This window comes from Terrapene carolina, unplaced genomic scaffold (assembly GCF_002925995.2).
Source record: "Terrapene carolina triunguis isolate 2854851 unplaced genomic scaffold, T_m_triunguis-2.0 Scaffold210, whole genome shotgun sequence".
Taxonomy (NCBI): Eukaryota; Metazoa; Chordata; order Testudines; family Emydidae; genus Terrapene; species Terrapene triunguis.
In genome coordinates this window covers 11,729,763-11,749,036 of record NW_020664561.1, presented here as the reverse complement: position 1 = coordinate 11,749,036, position 19,274 = coordinate 11,729,763, and the positions used below count along the sequence as shown (strand labels likewise).

The 19,274-nt window shown below is 48.2% G+C and overlaps 2 protein-coding genes across 6 annotated transcripts in view; one reads left to right on the top strand and one right to left on the bottom strand.

The window, feature by feature from the left end:
- LOC112105863 (tyrosine-protein kinase ABL2) overlaps positions 1–4,887 on the top strand; it is a 79,469-nt gene extending 74,582 nt beyond the window's left edge. For all 3 annotated transcript variants that reach the window (XM_024198849.3, XM_024198852.3, XM_024198850.3), the window contains exon 11: positions 2,429–4,887. In XM_024198849.3, coding sequence (XP_024054617.1) covers positions 2,429–4,131 — 1,703 coding nt within the window. In that variant the 3' untranslated portion in view covers positions 4,132–4,887. The remainder of the gene's footprint in view (positions 1–2,428) is intronic.
- A 3,950-nt stretch (positions 4,888–8,837) lies between these two features.
- On the bottom strand, positions 8,838–16,637 carry LOC112105865 (torsin-3A). 3 transcript variants are annotated; one of them, XM_024198856.3, is made up of 6 exons: positions 16,453–16,637; positions 15,332–15,445; positions 13,737–14,002; positions 13,060–13,235; positions 10,794–10,918; positions 8,838–9,481 (listed from the first exon to the last, which is right to left on the bottom strand). In XM_024198856.3, exons 1-6 carry the CDS (start codon positions 16,577–16,579, stop codon positions 9,234–9,236), a joined length of 1,056 nt encoding a protein of 351 aa, XP_024054624.1. In that variant the 5' UTR covers positions 16,580–16,637; the 3' UTR covers positions 8,838–9,233. The 3 variants fall into 3 exon arrangements, with proteins under 3 accessions (XP_024054624.1, XP_024054625.1, XP_026511177.1); XM_024198857.3 differs by lacking the exon at positions 16,453–16,637 and adding an exon at positions 16,026–16,356; XM_026655392.2 differs by lacking the exon at positions 16,453–16,637 and having other exon boundaries at positions 15,332–16,356.
- Between the last annotated feature and the right edge of the window lie 2,637 nt (positions 16,638–19,274).

Below are 19,274 nucleotides of genomic sequence, written 5' to 3'. Positions count from 1 at the left end.
CCCCCCCCCCCCCCCCCCCCCCCCCCCCCCCGTGGCTGCTGCCAACCTGCCCAGACCTTCTCTCTCAGGACCAAGGTCGCCTCCTCCACCCCAACCTTGCAGCCCTCCACCTCACGGCGTGGTTGCTCAAAGGTTAGGCCAAGAGGAGAGGACCTCCACGTATCAGGCCCTTGTCCGTCAAAGTGCATCTGGCAGCCGTATTGGCCTTCCACCTGCCAGTCCAAGGCCACACAGTATTTTCTCATGCCATGACCAGTCGATTCCTTAAACGGCTTGGATCACCTCTTTCCTTATGTTAGGCCCCTGGTCCCATAGTGGGACATGAACTTGGTTCTGGCCAGGGTGACAGGGCCTCCATTTGAACCGCTTGCCACATGCTGCTGGTCCCACCTTTCATGGAAAGTAGCCTTTTTTGTGGCAATCACATCTGCTAGGAGGGTCTCGGAGCTCCGGGCCCTGACTTCCGAACCCCTGTTCACGGTATTTCATAAAGATAAGGTCCAGCTCCACCCACAACCCTTCGTTCCTCCCCAAGGTGGTCTCCACCTATCATATGAGCCAAGACATTTTCCTTCTGGTACTCTGTCCCAAGTCTCACACGTCTAGTGAGGAGAGCCGTCTCCACGTGCTAGATGTGAGACAGGCCCTGGCTTTTTACCTGGAACAAATAAAACCGTTCAGGAAGTCTTCACAGCTGTTCATCGCCACGGCCGAATGCATGAAGGGCCGGCCGATCTCCACTCAGCGGCTCTTCAGCTGGATCACTTCATGTATCCGTACTTGTTACAACCTGGCGGGAGTCCCCCCCCCCGCCACCGATTGTGAGAGTGCACTCGACAAGGGCGCAAGCCTCGTCGGTCGCCTTTCTGGCTCACGTCCCTATTCAGGATATTTGTAGAGCTGCTACATGGTCCTTGGTCCACACGTTCACCTTGCATTATGCGATTGTCTCCCAGACCAGGGAAGACGCTGGGTTCGGCAGGGCTGTGCTCCATCCCGAGTGTCTGTGAACTCCTACCCACCTCCAACAGATATAGCTTGGAATCACCTATTGTGGAATGTACATGAACAATCACTCGAAGAAGAAAAGAGTTACCTTTTCCGTAACTGGTATTCTTCGAGATTGTTGCTCATGTCCATTCCACGACCCACCCTCCTTCCCCACTGTCAGAGTTGTCTGGCAAGAAGGAACTGAGGGTGGGGCAAGCGTGCAGCGCCCCTTATACTGCACCATGGTGGCACCACTCCAGGGGTCGCTGGGGCGCTCCCCTACGGGTAGTGCTAGGGGAAAAACTTCTGGCACCAGTGCACGCACACCTATTGTGGAATGGACATGAGTAACACATCTCAAAGAACACCAGTCACGGAAAAGGTAACTGTCTTGTATGGTGGTGTAATTCAGTTTTTACCCTAAACTTGCTGTGCACTGTCAAGTTAAGGTAGGAAAGGAAAAAGTAATACAGCCGTGAGCATATACAGGGCCAGTAAAGCTTGGCTGTGTTACTGTTCCTGGAGTAGTGAAGTGGAGTGATCAGACTGAGGGAACACTTGATTTCTTGGGAAAGCTGCAGGTGCTGAGAGACAGGAGGATTCCAATATGGAGAAAAGCAGCATGGCTCTTTTCTTCAGAAGTATGAAATGGTACAGAACAAGTTTGGGACTTTTTGTCACGGTCTGTGTGCAGAAATTGCTTGTTTTATTGTTAAGCAAATTAAGGTATTTCTAGCATTAATTAAAAGCAGGCCTGGTTTGGGCAGGTGCTGTGCAAGCTTCTCCACCTCATTCTAGAACTCAAAAACAGAGTTCAGTAATTGTTTCATGGTGGGAAGCAGCCTTTGTGGTGAGGACATATGCCCAGGACCTAGCTACAGAATTCCTCAGGTTTATTTCACTTGTGATTTCTGCCTGACTCAAAGCTTGATGGTCACTGTCATGACATGTTAGGGCATTTAATCAGGTATGCCACAGGGACTGGCTGTAGCCTCAGTTTTATTTTGGTAAATTCAACTTTTTTTCCTTTTAATTTCACATTTATTGCTATATAAAAGAAAAATCTCCTGCTGTGTTTTGTCAGTTTTTATATGTGAAGTCCTGTATCAAACAGTAAAATACAAAAACATTTTAAGCAGTTAAGGAAGGAAGAGAGAATAGGGACAGGGAAAGGAAAAGGAAAAAAATAGCAAGAAAGTAGAAGACGAGCAGATTCATCAATTTTATCCCAGATATTCTGTTAAGTGAACTTCTCGACTTATTTTAAATCATTTGCCAAAGAACACCAGATGTGCACAAACTTTTTTTTTTTTTTTCAGAAGAGAGCCCTGCAGATTTGGAACGTCTAAATGTTCCAGGCCTGATCAACCCATTCCAACCTGCAGGATGAGTTAGGGTTTTCATCAATTCTTTATTCACATCTGTTTGTTCTCTCTAGGGTTTATCAGAAGCACACAGCCAACAAGTGGATCTCCAGCACTGCCTCGCAAACAAAGGGACAAGTCCCCCAGCGGCCTCTTGGAAGATGCCAAAGAGACCACTTTCACCAGGGACAGAAAGGGTGGCTTTTTCAGCTCCTTTATGAAGAAGAGGAATGCCCCCACACCTCCAAAGCGTAGCAGTTCCTTCCGTGAGATGGAGAATCAGCCCCACAAGAAATATGAGCTCACGGGTAACTTTTCATCTGTTGCTTCCTTGCAGCATGTTGATGGATTTTCTTTTACTCCCACCCAGCAGGATGCAAGCCTGGCCCCAGCCAAGTGCTACAGTGGGGGCTTTGCACAGAGGAACTTCTACAGTGATGACAGTGGTGGTACCAGCAGTGGTGGGAGTGCAAGCACTGGTGGTGGGTGGTCAGGCATCACAGGTTTCTTTACACCACGCTTAATTAAAAAGACACTGGGTTTACGAGCAGGGAAACCCACGGGTGCCGAAGAAGCTTCAAAGCCTTTTCCAAGGTCAAATTCTACATCTTCCATGTCTTCGGGGCCTCCCGAGCAGGATAGGATGGCAATGACTCTTCCTAGAAATTGCCAGAGGTCAAAAATCCAGCTGGAAAGGACAGTGTCCACCTCCTCTCAGCCAGAGGAGAGCATAGGTAGATCCACTGACCTGCTTCCCAAAAGGCTTGAAGAAGGCCCTGCTCTGACCAGAGAGAGACCGAAAGCCAAACTCTTGCCAAGAGGTGCCACCGCTCTTCCAGTCAGAACCTCTTCAGGGGATTCAACTGTTGCAGAGAAGGACTGTCCAGGTCTGGCAACAACCACCCCTAAGAGCAAAGAAAAAAACAGTGGTACACGGCAAGGGGCCCTAGAAGATGGAGAGAGACCAGGATGGTCTTCTCCAGCAAAGGCTGCAGCAATACTTCCAACCACTCATAACCACAAAGTGCCAGTCCTAATCTCACCCACTCTAAAACATACTCCAGCAGACGTGCAGCTTATTGGCACAGACTCTCAGGGTAATAAATTTAAGCTCTTATCTGAGCATCAGGTCACATCTTCCGGCGACAGGGACCGGCCCAGACGGGTAAAACCAAAGTGTGCCCCACCTCCACCACCAGTAATGAGGCTCCTGCAGCAGTCGCCCATTTGCTCAGACACAGCAGAAGAGTTGAGCAACACCGCAGCAGCGCAGCATGGACTGGAAACAAGTGAAGGTGGTAAAAAGGCAGTGGTGGCACATGGTGGTGGAAAAGCTGGGAGGCCCATGATGCCGCCCCCTCAAGTGCCTCTGTCATCATCTTCCACCTCACCAGCGAAAATGGCCAATGGCACAGCGGGTGCTAAAGTGGCATTAAGAAAGACCAAACAGGCGGCTGAGAAAATCTCAGCGGACAAAATCAGCAAAGAGGCGCTGCTGGAGTGTGCAGACCTCCTCTCGAGTGCCATTGCCGAGCCAACGCCAAACAGCCAGCTGGTGGATACGGGGCACCAGCTGTTGGATTACTGCTCAGGCTATGTGGACTGCATCCCACAAACACGCAACAAATTTGCCTTCCGGGAAGCCGTGAGCAAACTGGAACTCAGCCTGCAGGAACTGCAGGTGTCCTCAACAGCTGCTAGTGTGCCCGGAGCAAACCCCGTCCTTAATAACTTATTGTCATGTGTCCAAGAAATCAGTGATGTGGTTCAAAGGTAGCTACTGTCAATCTGGGTAAAGGAAAAATTACACATGGAGGGGAAACTCTGTTCCTGTATTGATGCTTTCAAAAGGAAAGACTGATACTTGAGTGAGTTTTTGTGAAGTACCTCAGATCACTGAGTTCTCCTCACGTTTACAGTTTCATCTCAAAAATAGGGGGAGGGAGGGAGGAGACACTGGAGGAAGGGGTGTGTGTGAGAGATTGAAGCTGAAAGGGCAGAATCTCAAGAATTTTCCCTAACCAGCAAATCTGATCTACTTATGTCTGCAAGTGAGAGAAGTTCCTTGCTCTTGCCTGTAAGAGGCAGGAGAATCGATGGTGGGTTCTTTAGGTAGGGGTGGTTTCCACGTGCCATCCAGAGTCCTGGAGTGACTGCATGGCCAGCTGGCTGTACAGATCCTCCCCTTTCTGCACTAATGCATATTTTGGCCTCCAGAGATCACAAGGGAAAGGCAGTAGGGCATGGTTGGTACCTAATGCTGAGAATTCTGAGCCTGAGCCCCAGAGGGGGGAGAGTCTGTGTGTGGTTGTGGGGAAAGAGGTAACGCACTGATGGTGTTCAGAGCTGCTGGAAGTGGATGCACTAGCCCAGGTGGCATACTTCCACAGTACTGCTGCTGCTGTAGTAAGAACTGCAAAATGAGTTAATATATTAAACTAACCCCTTTCCCTCCCACCCACTTCATGCCATTACACATTTATATTTGAAGCATCAGGCATGCTGGGCAGATTTGCCACTGAGTACCTCCCCCCCCCCCCCCCCCCAAAACACAAACACACAGTCTTCACTTTGGTTGACTCTTAACCATTTCTGGTAGTCTAGCATGGGTGCTACCTGACAGTTGGTCACTTGTGAGTAGTTTGAGGCTGTTGCACAACTTACCAGTGTCTGTTGATAAACTGTAGCTTGTTTTTAACTTTGGTACAATGTTGGTTCCTTCTTCTGTGTGGTCACCTGGAGATGCACAGTTGCCAAGGCACTGCCTCCTGTCAATGCAAAATCTCACTGCTCTCTACATTCCTTTGTAGCATTGAAAGTGCTGACACTAATACAGCCATCTTGGGAACCAGCAATATAGCCTTACTGGCCCTGTAGTCCCACTGTGTAACAGCCTTCTCAGCATGTCTGACCCCCAACATAGCATTAGCTTTGTGGGAGTTGCTCCACAAGCCCTGGCCTTTCCAAGTCACTAGGCTGAATATATATGTAAGATGTGTCCACAGTCTTTTTTTTTTAAATGCTAGAAATCCAACAGCATTTTGTGCTGTGGAACGTAGACAGTTCTTCCTACTATAGCACAGCAGAATGTGATGATGACACAACTGCTTTGTTTTATAGAGCACCAGTGTTTGTGTTGATATTCATCAGTTCTATAGTGGATTAAAAAGCTGCTGTCTAATGGGGTTACATGGTGACTGGGGTCAGTAATTGCCATAGGCCATATCCTGAGCTCCTCAGTGTTTTATTCAGCCTTCATTGAAGCCCTTGGGAGCTTGCCTGAGGAAGAGCTTCACAATTGGGCCCAGTGTGTGTGGAAAAAGGCCTTGCCTGCTATTTGTGCTGTCACTTAAAAGGAGATAATGTGTGACCAAAGCACCACTGCAGGATGTCTCCAATACAGTATGCTCTGCTCTGGCAAGTGGTGGGTTTCACTTTTTCACAAATGCAAGTGACAGGCTGGTAATCACCACTTTGTTTTAAATGCACAATACACCACTTCCAGAGGCCGCCACAAATGGAGATGAGTGACTAGAACATGCTCAGAAACCTCCTCCTTTATTCTATGTGTGCAGCACGCTTTCCAGTACCTTATGCAGGTGGATTTTGCATGGATGGTCAGCGGAGCTGGAGGACAGAAAAAGATCTTTAGCCTATTCCATATTGGTAGCAAATTATAGATTACTGAACACCTGATTTATTTCTCTCTCTAAAATTAAATGTCTATACCAAAGGGTCACTCTTCCAACATGTGTGTTGTGCACAGGGGTTAAAGATTATGATCAGCTCAGCACAGAGTTTGTATCAGTAGTGTTTTCATTGAGGACAATATTGGATTAAACTAAAAACACCTTAATCACCAATCACACTACCAGTGTTGTCAATTGTTTTGTTTAATAATTGTTGATGTAATATATTTTTGATTGTTTTTCTAATTTAATTTTCACTCTATTGTCTGACTGTGAACTGCAAACAGTGTTAAACTTGATGTAAATAAGGTTTTGCCTGTCGTTCCACAAGTTTTGCCAATTTGCATTTTGTTTTAAATAAAAGTTGCAATATTTTATTGGCAAATAAACTTGAATACATGGTGCTTTTATTGGAGTGGTTCAACTTGCCTGGTTCTAAGCTAAAGATTGCTGCACTGAGCTTAAAAATTAACATCTCTGCAAACATGTAAAAAATAAACATTTAACTGAGCAGGTTTGCAAAGAACGTCAATATTTTATTAACCCCACTGAAATGGGATTGTTCCAGCCAGACTACAGGGTTGCTGGGTAGTCACACATGCTTATTTCTCAACTGTATAATATGCGAATTCCTTTCAGCCAATCTGAGTGCAAGGATTTGTCTCATCAGTTTTTCCAAACTTTTCTATAACTGAAGTTCTCTCTTGTGCTAGTTACTAAACCCCCTTTTATTTTTTTCCCCTTGGATCTGTTTTTAGCACCAGGGAGCATCTCCGCTTTTGATGGGCTACAACTGAATCTTATGTTTTCCCCTTTCATCTGAATTTAACCTAGATGAGAAAAATAGGAAGCTTTGATGATGAGGAGCTGGTTTTCTTTTGGTCTTAATTCATGACCAACTAATGGTTTATGATGTTTTTATGGGGTTTATTCTTTTGGATAATATTTTTTGAAGTCTTGCGTACGCTGAAGTGAAAGCAAGTAGGGAGCTGGTGATAGATGGTAAACTCCTTGGCTAGCATGGAGATGGTCAAGTAGAGTTTGTGTAAGTACTCTTATACCTATAACTTAGTATACAGTTAATTACAGAAGTGTAGTGGTGAGGTGAAAGCTGCTCTGCTCTAACAGAGTCAATAAATATATATCACTCTGCCAAAAGAAAAACAGTAAAGAACCATGTAGCCCATTTATCTTCACAGTCCTATAGCTGTGCATGGTCATTTACTAGTAACTAGAAGCCAATGTGCCAGGAGGGAATACGAACTCAAAATCCACTTCAATAGCAATTAGACAAAACATGCCTGGTCCGACTCTTTCTAAAGTGAGGGCAAGGGCTGACTAGTAACCATTGGCACAGTTTAAAGCCTACAATAGATCAAAGAGCCACAAGTACAACGTCCAGGCAGCTGAACTCTGTCCTTAGTAAAACTGTTGGAAATGGGTGATGACCCTGTTGATTGCATTGGCCTCATTAGCACTACAAAAGTAATTCTCCTCCTTTGATAGTCACCCCTTCTTATCAACTATTGAGAATAGGCCACTTCCACCTTAATTGAATTAGCCTCATTAGCACTGACCCACCCCTGACTTGGTAAGACAACTCCCATCTTTTCATGTGCTGTAATATTCATACTGCTTTCTGTATTTTTCACTCTATACCTCTGATGAAGTGGGTTTTAACCCACAGAAGCTTATACCCAAATAAATTTGTTAGTCTCTAAGGTGCCACAAGACCACCTTGTTGTGGTAGCTGTGATACAGACTAACACAGCTACCACTCTGAAATCTGTCCTCAGTGTCTGCTGTTCCACCTCATCTTCACTTTTTGACCTACAGATTATTCATCTTATTCCACTGTATTTAGTGTTAACATTTTAGGGCTGCTTTTTTTTTTAAATCATTTGGCAGGTACCCCAGACAGCAAACAGTCCCTCTTGTAGTAATACTATCTCTGGCCAAAAGCCAGAGTGCGTAACAGCAAAATCCTAGCTAGTCTATGAAATAGTAATCAAATGGCAGAGTTCTCCTTCACAGCCACTACTCTCCAACCTTTGCTCTAGACAAGGACAAAGACAAGCCACGCTGGTCCTCCTGCTTTATCAGAGCAGTCAAGAGGCCAAGTTGCTGCAATTGGGAGCTCCCTTAAGTGAATGCTGCAGAAGTAGTTTAGCCAAACTGAGGAAGCTGAGCATGAGGAGTGTGCATAGCAAGAGCTGCCTCAGTGAGGGGAAGATGCTGGCTCATATCACCAAATGCTATCCCTGACAGAAGTTCTGGGCTGTAGTGGAGACATATTCATAGACTTGGAATTGCAGACACACTGTTACCTTGCTGTCTAGTGGGGGGAAGGGTTGGCATGGCTAAAGTGAACATCTCTTCACAGCCGATAACAAAATAAGGTTTTTTAATCTTTATATTAAATTGTCAAGAACTATGTGTCCTCTCATTTGGAAGTCACCAAAGAGCAAGGACACCACAAGGTCAGTGTTATACACCTGGAATGCCCCCAGTAGGTGGAGGCTGCAGATGGGATTCTTAGTCCTAATCTCTATCCAAACTGTGCATCATCATCTGTGCAGGCTGCTGGGCATCCTCTCCTACAGCTGTCGTCGTTAACCAGATGGCTTGGTAAGAAGGTTCCTGGGACACACATTCTCACTCTGAGACCAATCCCCAAATGGGAGATTGCTCCATAGCCAAGTTTAGGTTTTTCTCCACTGCTTTCTTACCAACAGCTGGTGTTGGAAATGACGCATGGGGGGAGAGGCCCAGAGGAGAGGAAGTGACTTCTGTGACCTCTTCAGACTTTCCCACAACCCCTCACACTACAATAAACCAAGGGCCCAGACCAGCTCTGCTCATGTGAAGCAGACCACTATTTGCCAGCCAGAAATCTTGGTTTAGCAACAGCTAATCATTGCTTCTGCTCTGAGCTGCTTGCTAAGAGATGGAACTTCAAGACAGGTACAGCCAGCCCAGCCTTCTACCAGCTCAAGGCTGCACAGGTGCCACACAAGTGTGACAATCAGAGCAACCCTTAGAGGCCTCTTTCAACTACTGAGGGACCTCAAAAGTTCCCATCACTGTGCAAGCGGGTGAATTTTCAATCTGCTCATGCAAGAGGAGCAGGTCTCATTCTGCAGCAAGTAGCAATGCTGGTTACTGGTACAGTTCCCCCTCACATTCAGGGTCAGGGTAGGAAATAGTTGATGCGGTGAGAGATAGATTTACAACCTTGTGCAGAGAAAAGCTTCTCCTCGGGGATGAACACCATCATCCTGACCACCTCATCCAGCACCTCCTCAGTGTATGGAAGACTGCGGGCCAGAAAAGCATCCCGAACGCACAGCTTCACATGGCGATTCTCCAAGGGCAGGAATGGCACAAAAAAGTCAATGAGGTTCTCTTCAAGGAGGTGGCTGTGGGCAAAGCCACCATCTGCAATGAAAACCAGAGCAACAAGGGCACTCAATGCACAGCTTGTAACAGAACCATTTGTGTCTTCCAGGCGCCTAGATCTCCATCCATCTCAGCCAGCACAAATGTTAAAAGAACAGTTCAGTTTGCCAGGAGAAGCTAGTTCAACACTGAGAAAATATTGTCTGAGACAGGGCCTTGGCTAATCGTGTGTCTGGTTCTTCTGACCTGGAGTTAAAGGCGTCTCTTTCTAAACAAAAGGTCCTTCTGCCCTGAATAAGGGAGTCTCTGACACTGCTCATCTAACCATGCAGAAGCAGCTTGGGGAGGGGGAGGGTCATGGTTTCAATTACACATACAGAAATCATGAAACACTCCCTGGGTAGGAAGCCACAGTCGCTCTTTTGCATGAGAAACCATGTGGCTCCACAGCCCGTGTGCCACTCCTGGCCACGTTGCTGCATGATGATGTCAGAGTTGCATGCCACTATGGAGACCCAAAGGGAAAAATCTGCCAGAAGGAGCACTGGGGGGTCCGGTGCTGCCCCCGCATGTCCTGGGCCTCTCTTCACTCTGAGCAGCCGGCTCTGGGTTCTGGAGGTGGCTCTGCTCAGCACCGTGTCCTGAGCAGGGTGGCAGTAGTCACCACGAGTAACAAACTGCCCACGCAATCGTGAGGCTACATCTGCCCCATATCTCATCCCGTTTTTAGGAAATCTGGCTGATACTTACAGATTGCACACGACACACACTTTTATCTCTGGACACAAGACATGTCTGAAACCATCTAGTGATACCAATAGCGGTCAATGCTATTTTAGGGAAGTGGTCAGCACACCCACTCTCAGACCAGCTAGCCAACAGGGTACTACTGATCCGTAGGGATTCGGGAGTGAAAGGGGAAGAGGATCCTGTGGTCATCTGGTTGGGATATGCCAGCATAGCATAGGCTAAGGCTGAGCTGCGGCAACATTGTTCATATGGTACTTCTACTCCACTCCCTTTTAAGTGATAATAGGGGCTGTAGCTCAGATAGAAGAGGAAATACAGTCTTATGGCTAAGGCACTGGTCTCTCTCACAAGATATCTAGGTTCAAACCCCAGCTTTGCCACCAAGCCTGTGTGACTGTGAATCAAGTCACTGACGTACCTCCCCAGGGGTGTAGTGAAGATAGATTTTGGGGGGTGGGTGTTCAGTAATCTTTGAGGGCCATGAAAAAGCCAATCAATAAAATGAGTCCCCATGTCTCTCTGCTCCCTGCCAGTCCCACCCAGGGAAGGGGCAGCAGCCTGCAGAACTCCAGTGCAGACTTGCAGCGATTAGCTCAGTTACCTGTGGACTCAAGCAGCTCCAGGCGTAGGTGCTGCTCCAAGTATTCCATGGTGATCTCCTCCCTGGCCCGTCCAGCTCGCCAGAAGTCCAGGGTCACCTGGTTGATGATGTTCCCACCAATGTTACTGGGAAGGAAATGGAAGTTAAATGCTTTATCTGGAATAATCCTAATGTTTATTCCTCACAAAATCATACATCAAAAACCACTAACAGCACCCAGGTCCAGGCCTCGGGGCCGTTGGTAGCACAAGGATTCATGTAGCCCCAAGCCAAAGCTCTGCCTTTCCAATGGCCCTAGACATGGATTTGCTTTCTCTCCCCACCCTGCAAAGAGAACTGAACACTTTTTCACCAGATCAACTGCTTCCATGCCCCAGCCCTGATTCTTAGGGTTAGGCCCCACCCTCCCAGACTATTACACACTGTGAATCAAGAGTACAGAACATATTGACTACAGCCCCTTTATCTTCCAGCCAGCCCCTTCTGCAGAGAAGTCAGCAAAGGTCAGAGAAACTGGCATGAGTCCCACTAGAAGCAATGGTCCAGACAGCACTTTGTGTGGATGAGAAAGTGAAGCCGGAAGATCATGAAGGTGGCAGAGAACCCACATTGGTGTTCTTGCCTGACTGACTAGTGCTTTGTAAGGGGAAGGGCAGCTGGAACTCACACATTGGGGCTACTTTTTAAAAAGGTTGTTTCTCTAAGCGCACATGTTCAATGAAAGGGGGCAGGCGGGCACTGAAGCTTCCAAAGGGAACCCCAAAGCTCAGGCAAAATTATCCCAGTCAGAATGGCCTGGAAACAGCATCAGTGCTGGTGAGGGAGTTGCACCAGCTAGAGTGGTGTCAGCCCTGTCCCCACCTTAAGGTGTGTGTGCGCGGGGGGGGCGGCGCCCACTTGGCAGAGATCCCAGGACAAAAGCTGCTTGAGCCCCTCCCAAGCACTTAGCCAGTACAAAGGGGTTAGGAATTGAGGAGGCAGAGAAGAGTAGGACTGGTGGACACACTGACACTCCCCCCTCCCTTCTCCAAGGGGTTCGTGGGCCATCTCTGATGATGGAGGGGACAAACTCGTAGTCAAGATGGGAGTGGGGGAGGGATGAGACTAAAAGACTCCCCTCCCCCCCCATTGCCCACATGTTAGTTCTGAGCAGCCTACTCCCTCTACCCCAGCTCCCCTTCAAATTTTAGTTAGCTCTGTCCTGGAAGCTGCAGCTCCCACATTTCCCCTGGGGTCAACAGGAAAGAAACCCCTTCTGCTTCACAGAGACACAGCCACCCCCATAAGGGGAGGACCCAGTGTGGCGAAGGTTCCAATGACATCTCCGAGAGCAGTCTGGTTTCTAAATGGCAGATGTGCAAAGCCAATATTTCTGCGTGCACAGCCCAGAGGAGCCCTGCTGCCCCCCTTCCCACAGCACTTGGGATCACACGTTGTTAAAGGTTCCCCTCAGCGTGGCAGGAAGAATGACCACAAGAGCAGGGTAGCCCCTCCATCTTTGGGCTCAATTCCAGTTTCCTCTCCACAAACAGACTGATCAAGGGTTTGGAGGCCTATTCATGGGAAGGGGGGAGAGTCCCCCTGACCTCTAGGCCAGTTCTGAAAATGGCAGGCCAGGTCATGTGCTTTCTGAGCAGATAAACCCAGCTGGGATCAGGTGGAGAGAAGCGCCCAGGCCTCTAAACATCAGAATTAAGTAGAGGTCATGGGACCTGCCCTACCACAGCAGACTAATGGCCTAGTTTGGTATATCCAGCCTCCATCAGTGGCCAGCGGCAGATGCTCAAGTGGAAGGTAAACACTTCTCATCACTTCTCTGATTAACTGTGCAATGCTTGCCCAGCTTTCTGGGCTACACCATCTGAGGGGGGCACCGGTTTGATTCCTAAGATATAGCTCACTGGCATGGTGCTACTGATACAGTGTCGGATCCAGGGGTCAACTCCTGGGGGTTGCAGACATTCAGCCTCACAGTCAGCAGCACATGCCAACTAAGGAGCTACACGGATGGGCTCTGGAGAGACAGTTACGTTCAGCCATCATGAGGCAGGGGTGAGCAGCTGTAGTGAGTGGGCTTTGAGGCCATTGCACAAGGAGAATCCAGAGAACTACTTTCCCTTCAATTCCTGTGTCTTCCAAGGGCAGCTCCGTCCCACACCTCAATCTCCCAGATCATGGGACTTTAATATGGGTTGTCACGAACCTTGGAGAAAGCAGATCCTTCCCCGCGAGCCAACCCCTTCTCCCTAGGGTCCCTTGTAGTCACCTGAGGAATAGGAAAATGGATCTCCTGTAATCCACCTCATCGATGCTGTCATAGTGATCCACATAGGGTTTGATGGCATCCAGCAGGCCAGAGTGAAGCTTCTCTGCCTCATCGAAGATGAACAATGACTGCTTGCAGAGCTGCACTGTTTCGCTTATCTGCTTCTTCAGCTGAACCTGCATGGCAGTAGGAAAAGAGTGTGAACTGGTATAGATCACCTGGTGTTCACCACCAGCACTACTGCATCCTTCACACAGACACAACTACCTCTAGCCGTCTCACCCAGCCTCCCCCCGGCTCCTCCTCCAGCCTTTGTCCAGTTTCCCTGAGCAGAAGGTGTCACTTGGGCCCAACCCCCCTCCTGGGCTCTCAAGTTACATGCTCAGGTATCTTCCCTCAAGGAAAGTCTCCTATCCCCAATGCAGACAGTCCCAGTAAAACTCCCCTGCAACATTCCCAGGTCAATACTCCCCACTCCCTACTGTGTCACAACTTTGTACACTGGCATAGGGCTCCTCCAACAGCCTGTGCTCCTGCTCTATCCTCTATTAAAAGCGGGGTCTGAGATAGCTACCTATTCAGAAACGCCCCTTTGACTGGGATTGAAGAGGCTAGGACTGAGTTACCCCTACTACAACCGGCAGCTGTTGTGGCTGGTAACATCGGAGTTTTCTCACCTTGTACAAGTCCACATATTTGGGATGTGGGAAGTGAAAGAGCGAGATAAAGACTTTAACACACTCGCTTTTCAGCCCGTCTCGGTACAAGTGATCAGCGATCATCCGGGCCACAAAGTTTTTCCCAGTGCCAGACCAGCCATGGAACGACAGAGCCAGAGCCTTCTCCGGCTGTGGGGTCTCCAGGAAGCCTTGCACTGCTTTCAGAATGACGTCCTTTGCCAAGTGCTGCCCATGTAGCCTCCTGCTCAGGTCCAACTCTAACCCTGCAGAACGAAAAGAAACACTGATCTTACACCCAAGCCTGCCTGCTATCAATGTTTTTCTTTTATCATTGTAAAACCAAGGACGATTTTATAACTTTTTTGTATGTAGCGGTTACATGTAGAGCAACCTCTGTCTAAGTAGGGGTAAATTACTCCAAAAAACATTGATCCTAGATAGTTTTCCCTTCAAGTAAAGCATCTTGTTGTTTAAATAAACTTCTTGTTTAAATTTAAAAAAAAAATCACTTTAGAGTAGGAACAAGTAGGGAGGACGTTTGGCAGCATTTTTGCTCTAAGATAAGCCCATCAGAGCATTAGGCATTCTGCCTTGCATTGCTGGAGGGTATGCCTATTCAAGGGGTCTCTGTGCAGTGGTATTACAGATGCAGAGCTAGATTGGAAAGCAGCATTTTGAGTGATCTGATCACAGTAGTGCAAATCAGGATTCTTGGGCTCTATGCACAACTTTGCCTCGAACTCAGGCAAGTCACTTATCCTCTCTTTTCCCCTCTGGAAAGTGGGAATAGTATTTAGTTCATTAACGTTTGCAAAAAGGCACTATGATCCCCAGATGGAAGCTCCTAGAGAAGTACAAAGTATCAATCATTATTTGCATTGATTACTGAAGTCCCAGACCCAGTCACAGCTTAGGACATTTTCACATGGACTACATACCGGGCTCAGTATCTACCGTCTAAGTCAGGACTGGGAAAAAGGGATGGGGATTAGCAGACCCTCTTTGAGCAAGCTCTTCCTCCCCCTTCCATGTGCTCTGGGTGTGCAGGAGACTACAGGCAGGAATAGGTAGGGTCTCTGCTCTGGAAAGCGCTCTGCACAATGATGCTAAGATTTTGTCATGGGGTAAATTTTGTCTGTGCGTCACAGAACAGAAAATGTTCTGAAGTTGAACTGTCTAAACTCACGGAACACTGAGGCAAATTCAGCACCTGGCTAAGAACTGCTACTTCTCTAACTTTGTGACCAAAAATTTGATTTAAGAATTAAAAAAACCTCACACAGGTTTGCCCCTAGTTCTAGGAACTGGGAATTAGAGGTTTCACTCTAGCTGACAGGGAAACATGCACACACAATCTGTCTCTTTGGCCTCCATTCTCACTGCATATGAGCACCTCATAATCTTTAAAGAATTTAAGGCCAGGCGATACTGACATCCCCATTATACAGATGGAGAACTGAGGCACAGAGACTAAGTGACTTGCCCAAGGTTACACAGGGAGTCATAGCAGAGCAGGGAACTGAACCTGGGTCTCCTAAATTCCAGACTAGCACCTTAAACTCTGGACCATCCTCTATCTCAAGGGCCTTTACCTGTGATGTTGTTGGCTATTCTGCAGTCTCCTGTCTCGCAGCACTTTCCAAAGCTGCAGTACCAGCTGGAAAGGATCTCCAGATAATCCTGACCCACCAGGGGCAAGCTCCAACCTAGGAAAGAGGCAGCAGTGAGAAAGGAAATTGTATGGCAGGCTGTCTGCCTCCTGAGGATAAACCTTGCCCTATCAGCCTTGAATTCCCCACAGACCCATGCTAAATCTCCTATCAATTTACCAGCAGTACCAATGTCCATATCCACAGCACAACTATGGGGGAGGGGAGGAAGAGACTGACATGGGTAGATAGGCAGTCACTCAAATGGCACATTGCAGCTACTGGGTGAAGCCAAAGTAACTACACAATTACTGACCGTAATTACATACACATCTGGGAAGGACACTCAGTCAAAAGGGAGAGATCCCCATCACACACCCCTGTGCTAGGGATGTAGGCTGGGAAATCGCTAATCCCACTGGAGACGGGACACCACCTCTCGCCAAGGGATGCCTCTTGGCTTGGATGCAACCTTCTTAGAGCCCATACAAATGAATCCAATTTCGCAGCCTGGCTCAGCAGTGTCTGCTTACTGCAAAGGCTTGGGGGCCCCTCTCTGGTTGTGCTGAGGGTACAGAAGACAGCAATGAAAACTCACATGTGACTGACAGCTACAGGAATTAAATTGGAAACATACACAAAAGAAGCCGGTCACTCCATATCTTACACGCACAGCTACCTGGAGACACGGGCATTTGCACAACAGATCACAACACTTTTTCTTAACTGTGGGAACATAAAAAGACCCTGGCTCAGATCCTCAGCTGCTGTAAGAGGGTGTGATGGGATGGTCCGGTCCCGTAGCTCCCCTGCAACACTTTCTCTCCCCCAGCATTGGCCGAGACGTTCCGCGAGCCCAAAGATCCCCCTGCGGTCTGGCGGCCTGGGGCAGAGCGAGGTGCCGTGCACTGAACGCCCCACGCGGGTTGCCCGATCTAGGGGAGGGAGACGGGGCAGCTCCTCACCCTGCGGCTCCCGGCTGGCCTCTTCCTGCGGCTGCTCGCATCCCCCCCGCCACAGCCGGCAGGCCACGTACTGCCTGGAGAGGTCGCTCACTGCCCTACCCGGCGGCATCCCCGGCGCGGCGGCGCCCGGCTCCGCTTCCCGAGGCGCCCGGCTCCGCCCCGCAGCGCCGCACAGCAGCGGCCCGAGGCAGCAGAGCAGCAGCGGGAGCCCAGCCCCGCGCGCCATGGCCGCAGGGAGGCGGCGAGCCGGACTCCCCCAGCGCTGAGCTCACTTCCCGGCCAGCGGAGTTGCGGCGGGACGGGGGTGGGGCCAGCTCGCCCACGCGGCCGAGGGCCGCCCCGGGGACTTGCATGGGCCGCCCCCAGGGAGCGCCCCAGCTGCCACCGCGCCCATCGCCCTGGCAGGGCCAGGCCTCCAGCCGCTGCCAGTCCCCAGCCAGCGCGGCTCGGCCGTTTGCACAAGGGCGATCGCCGGGCCACCTGCTCTGCAGCCCCGTGCAAGCCGCACTTACAGCCCGCTGGCCTGGCCCCTGCTGCAACCGCCGGGACCGCCAGGCAACTGGGACAATGCGGGAGGTATCCCCCGTTGTGCTTCCCTGCTGCTCGGGCTAGCATTGGTTCCTCGCGGGGTGGGGTGAAAAGCTGCCCCCTATCACCACAGTGGGGTTCCCAGGGCAACACTAGATCTAAGACAGCCAAGTCCAATTGACCCAGCCCCCAGCGCCCCCCCTGCACAGCGGAGATGCTCTACAGTCTGGGCACTTACTCCTCTGGGCATCCTAGTGATTTGCAATAAGATCCTGAGGCTTTAAGGGCTGCGTTGCAGAATGATAGGGCCAGATCCTGGCATCAGCTGCGATTCCTGGGAACATGAATTTTGGGAGGAAGGGGCCTCTGTTACATTCATCCTTTCCTAGCTGCATCTGTCCCAGCACATTCTAGAGCAGTGGTATACAGTATAATATACAGACAGCCCACACAACACACCCAATCTTAGCTGGTCCAAGAAGAAGGAGCCCCCATCACATAAATCCTCCCCCTTAAGGCTAGCCTGGCCTGTGCTTTTACAGAAAAGAGATTCTAGGATTGCAAATAAAGCAAGACTTTAATATTGGAGAAAAGCAGGGGGCAGTTAGAAATGCAGCCTGGAGACTGAGGCCGTGAATAGTGACCAATCATTTATAAATCCAGGTGCTGTCTGACAGCCTAGTGAGTAGTGAGAGACTAGCACCTATATTTAGTGAGGACCAGGAGAGGACAAGTTCAAGTTCACTTGTTATATTCCAGTCCTTCCCATCATCCACTCCTGCCCCTCCATAGCTTAGAGCCTGAGATTCAATCCCTAAACATGGAATGAATATTAAGCACATCCAACTGCTCATGAAGTGCAAGTCAGTTTTTAAATAAGCTTGGCAATTCATTCATTTCAGAGGTCATACACCAGACCAATTCCAAAGTGAGAAAGCCATCCAGTGGAATACAAGGCCATCTAGAGGTTGATACAAATATTACAAACTGTGGTCACAATCTTCAGGGATTGTCCTGTGGGTTGGAAAGAAAAACTTCCCATTATGCAGGAGATCAGCCTAGAGAAATATAATTGTCCCTTTGGGCTTTAAAAATCTATGAAACCTTAACACTTCTAACCCTCTGCCTAAAATAATGAGCACTGATTTAAAGCTAACCTGCCTATGACTTAGGGCTTTTCTACACACAAAGTTGAACTAGTTTAACTAAAATAGGTTTAAAAACTTGTTGGTTTGGTTACACTAGTTCAAAAACCCTGTGTGGACACATTTTAAACTTGGCTTATATCAACTTAATTGAAGTCAGTTCCTTACCAAATTGAGTTAAATCAATATAAGCCATTTTTAAACTAATTGAAGTATCTGCCTCAACTCAACTACATCAATTTTAAAAACACCCTTAATTAAACTGGTGCAACTGTGTGTCTAGACAAGACCTTAGATTGAGAAACATCTGCATGAGAAGGAAGAAACTCACTAAAAATAACACACATTCCCAGAACACTGAGTTTTCAGATTCTAAAGGAAAAGAAAGTTTGCAAATGTAAATTTGGGGGGGGGGGGAATAAAATGGTTAACTGACCATCAATACACTGGTTCCATGGTACTCGGGCAGATTTGATAGGTCACCAGCTCAGGCATCACAGCAGAATCCAGGCTGCTGCAGAGGGGTTGCATTTCACAGGAGCTAAAAGAGAAGAATGACTGCTTTCCAGCAACCTGCTGACTGTGCACCTATTAACCAGGTTAAGAGATGGGCCAATATGCGAAATATTATGGGACAATACACTCTGGTTTATCTGGCCTGGGGGACATCCAAATCTGTCAGCTAACCAGGTGTTCCAGATAAACAGAAGGGCTGTTCTGAGCTACAGTTTCACTGCATGTAGCCCTATGTTAATCACCCGCTAATAGCTTCTCAATTAGCCTCCATGTGCCAGTGGCTTTCTACTTTTATGCTTAATACTTTACTAAAGAGTAAAACACCCTCTGTTTATTAAAACACCAAAAATTATTGAAGTTATATTTACAGTGGTTTTAAATACAATTTTAGTGTCAATTCTATTTGCAGGGCTTAAAGAAAGTTCGTTATATATATATATATATATATATATATCTCACACACACACACACACACACACACACACACACACAATGTTGTTAAAATAGCACTAAAATTCAATGAACAGAGGCCTAGATGTGATCTTACTTCATTAATCAACAAGGGGGGGGGGGAAAAAGAGTGCTGCAGCTATGCTGCTGTCGAAACATAGTGTAGACCCTTCCTACAGCAACAGAAAGGGGTTTTCCATCAATGTAGGTAATCCACTTCCCCAAATGGTGGGAGCTAGCTCATGATCTGGCCACACTACGGGATTACTCCGAATGTACAGA

Bases quoted from the DNA above. Each gene is read 5' to 3' on its own strand.
- LOC112105865 (XM_026655392.2), bottom strand. From the start codon at position 15,587: ATGGACATTGGTACTGCTGGTAAATTGATAGGAGATTTAGCATGGGTC. The intron at 14,003-15,331 runs GTAAAGGCCCTT...TTCGTTCTGCAG, and splicing joins AATAGCCAACAACATCACAG to GGTTAGAGTTGGACCTGAGC. The intron at 10,919-13,059 runs GTGACTACAAGG...TTTCCTTCCCAG, and splicing joins TCCATTTTCCTATTCCTCAG to TAACATTGGTGGGAACATCA.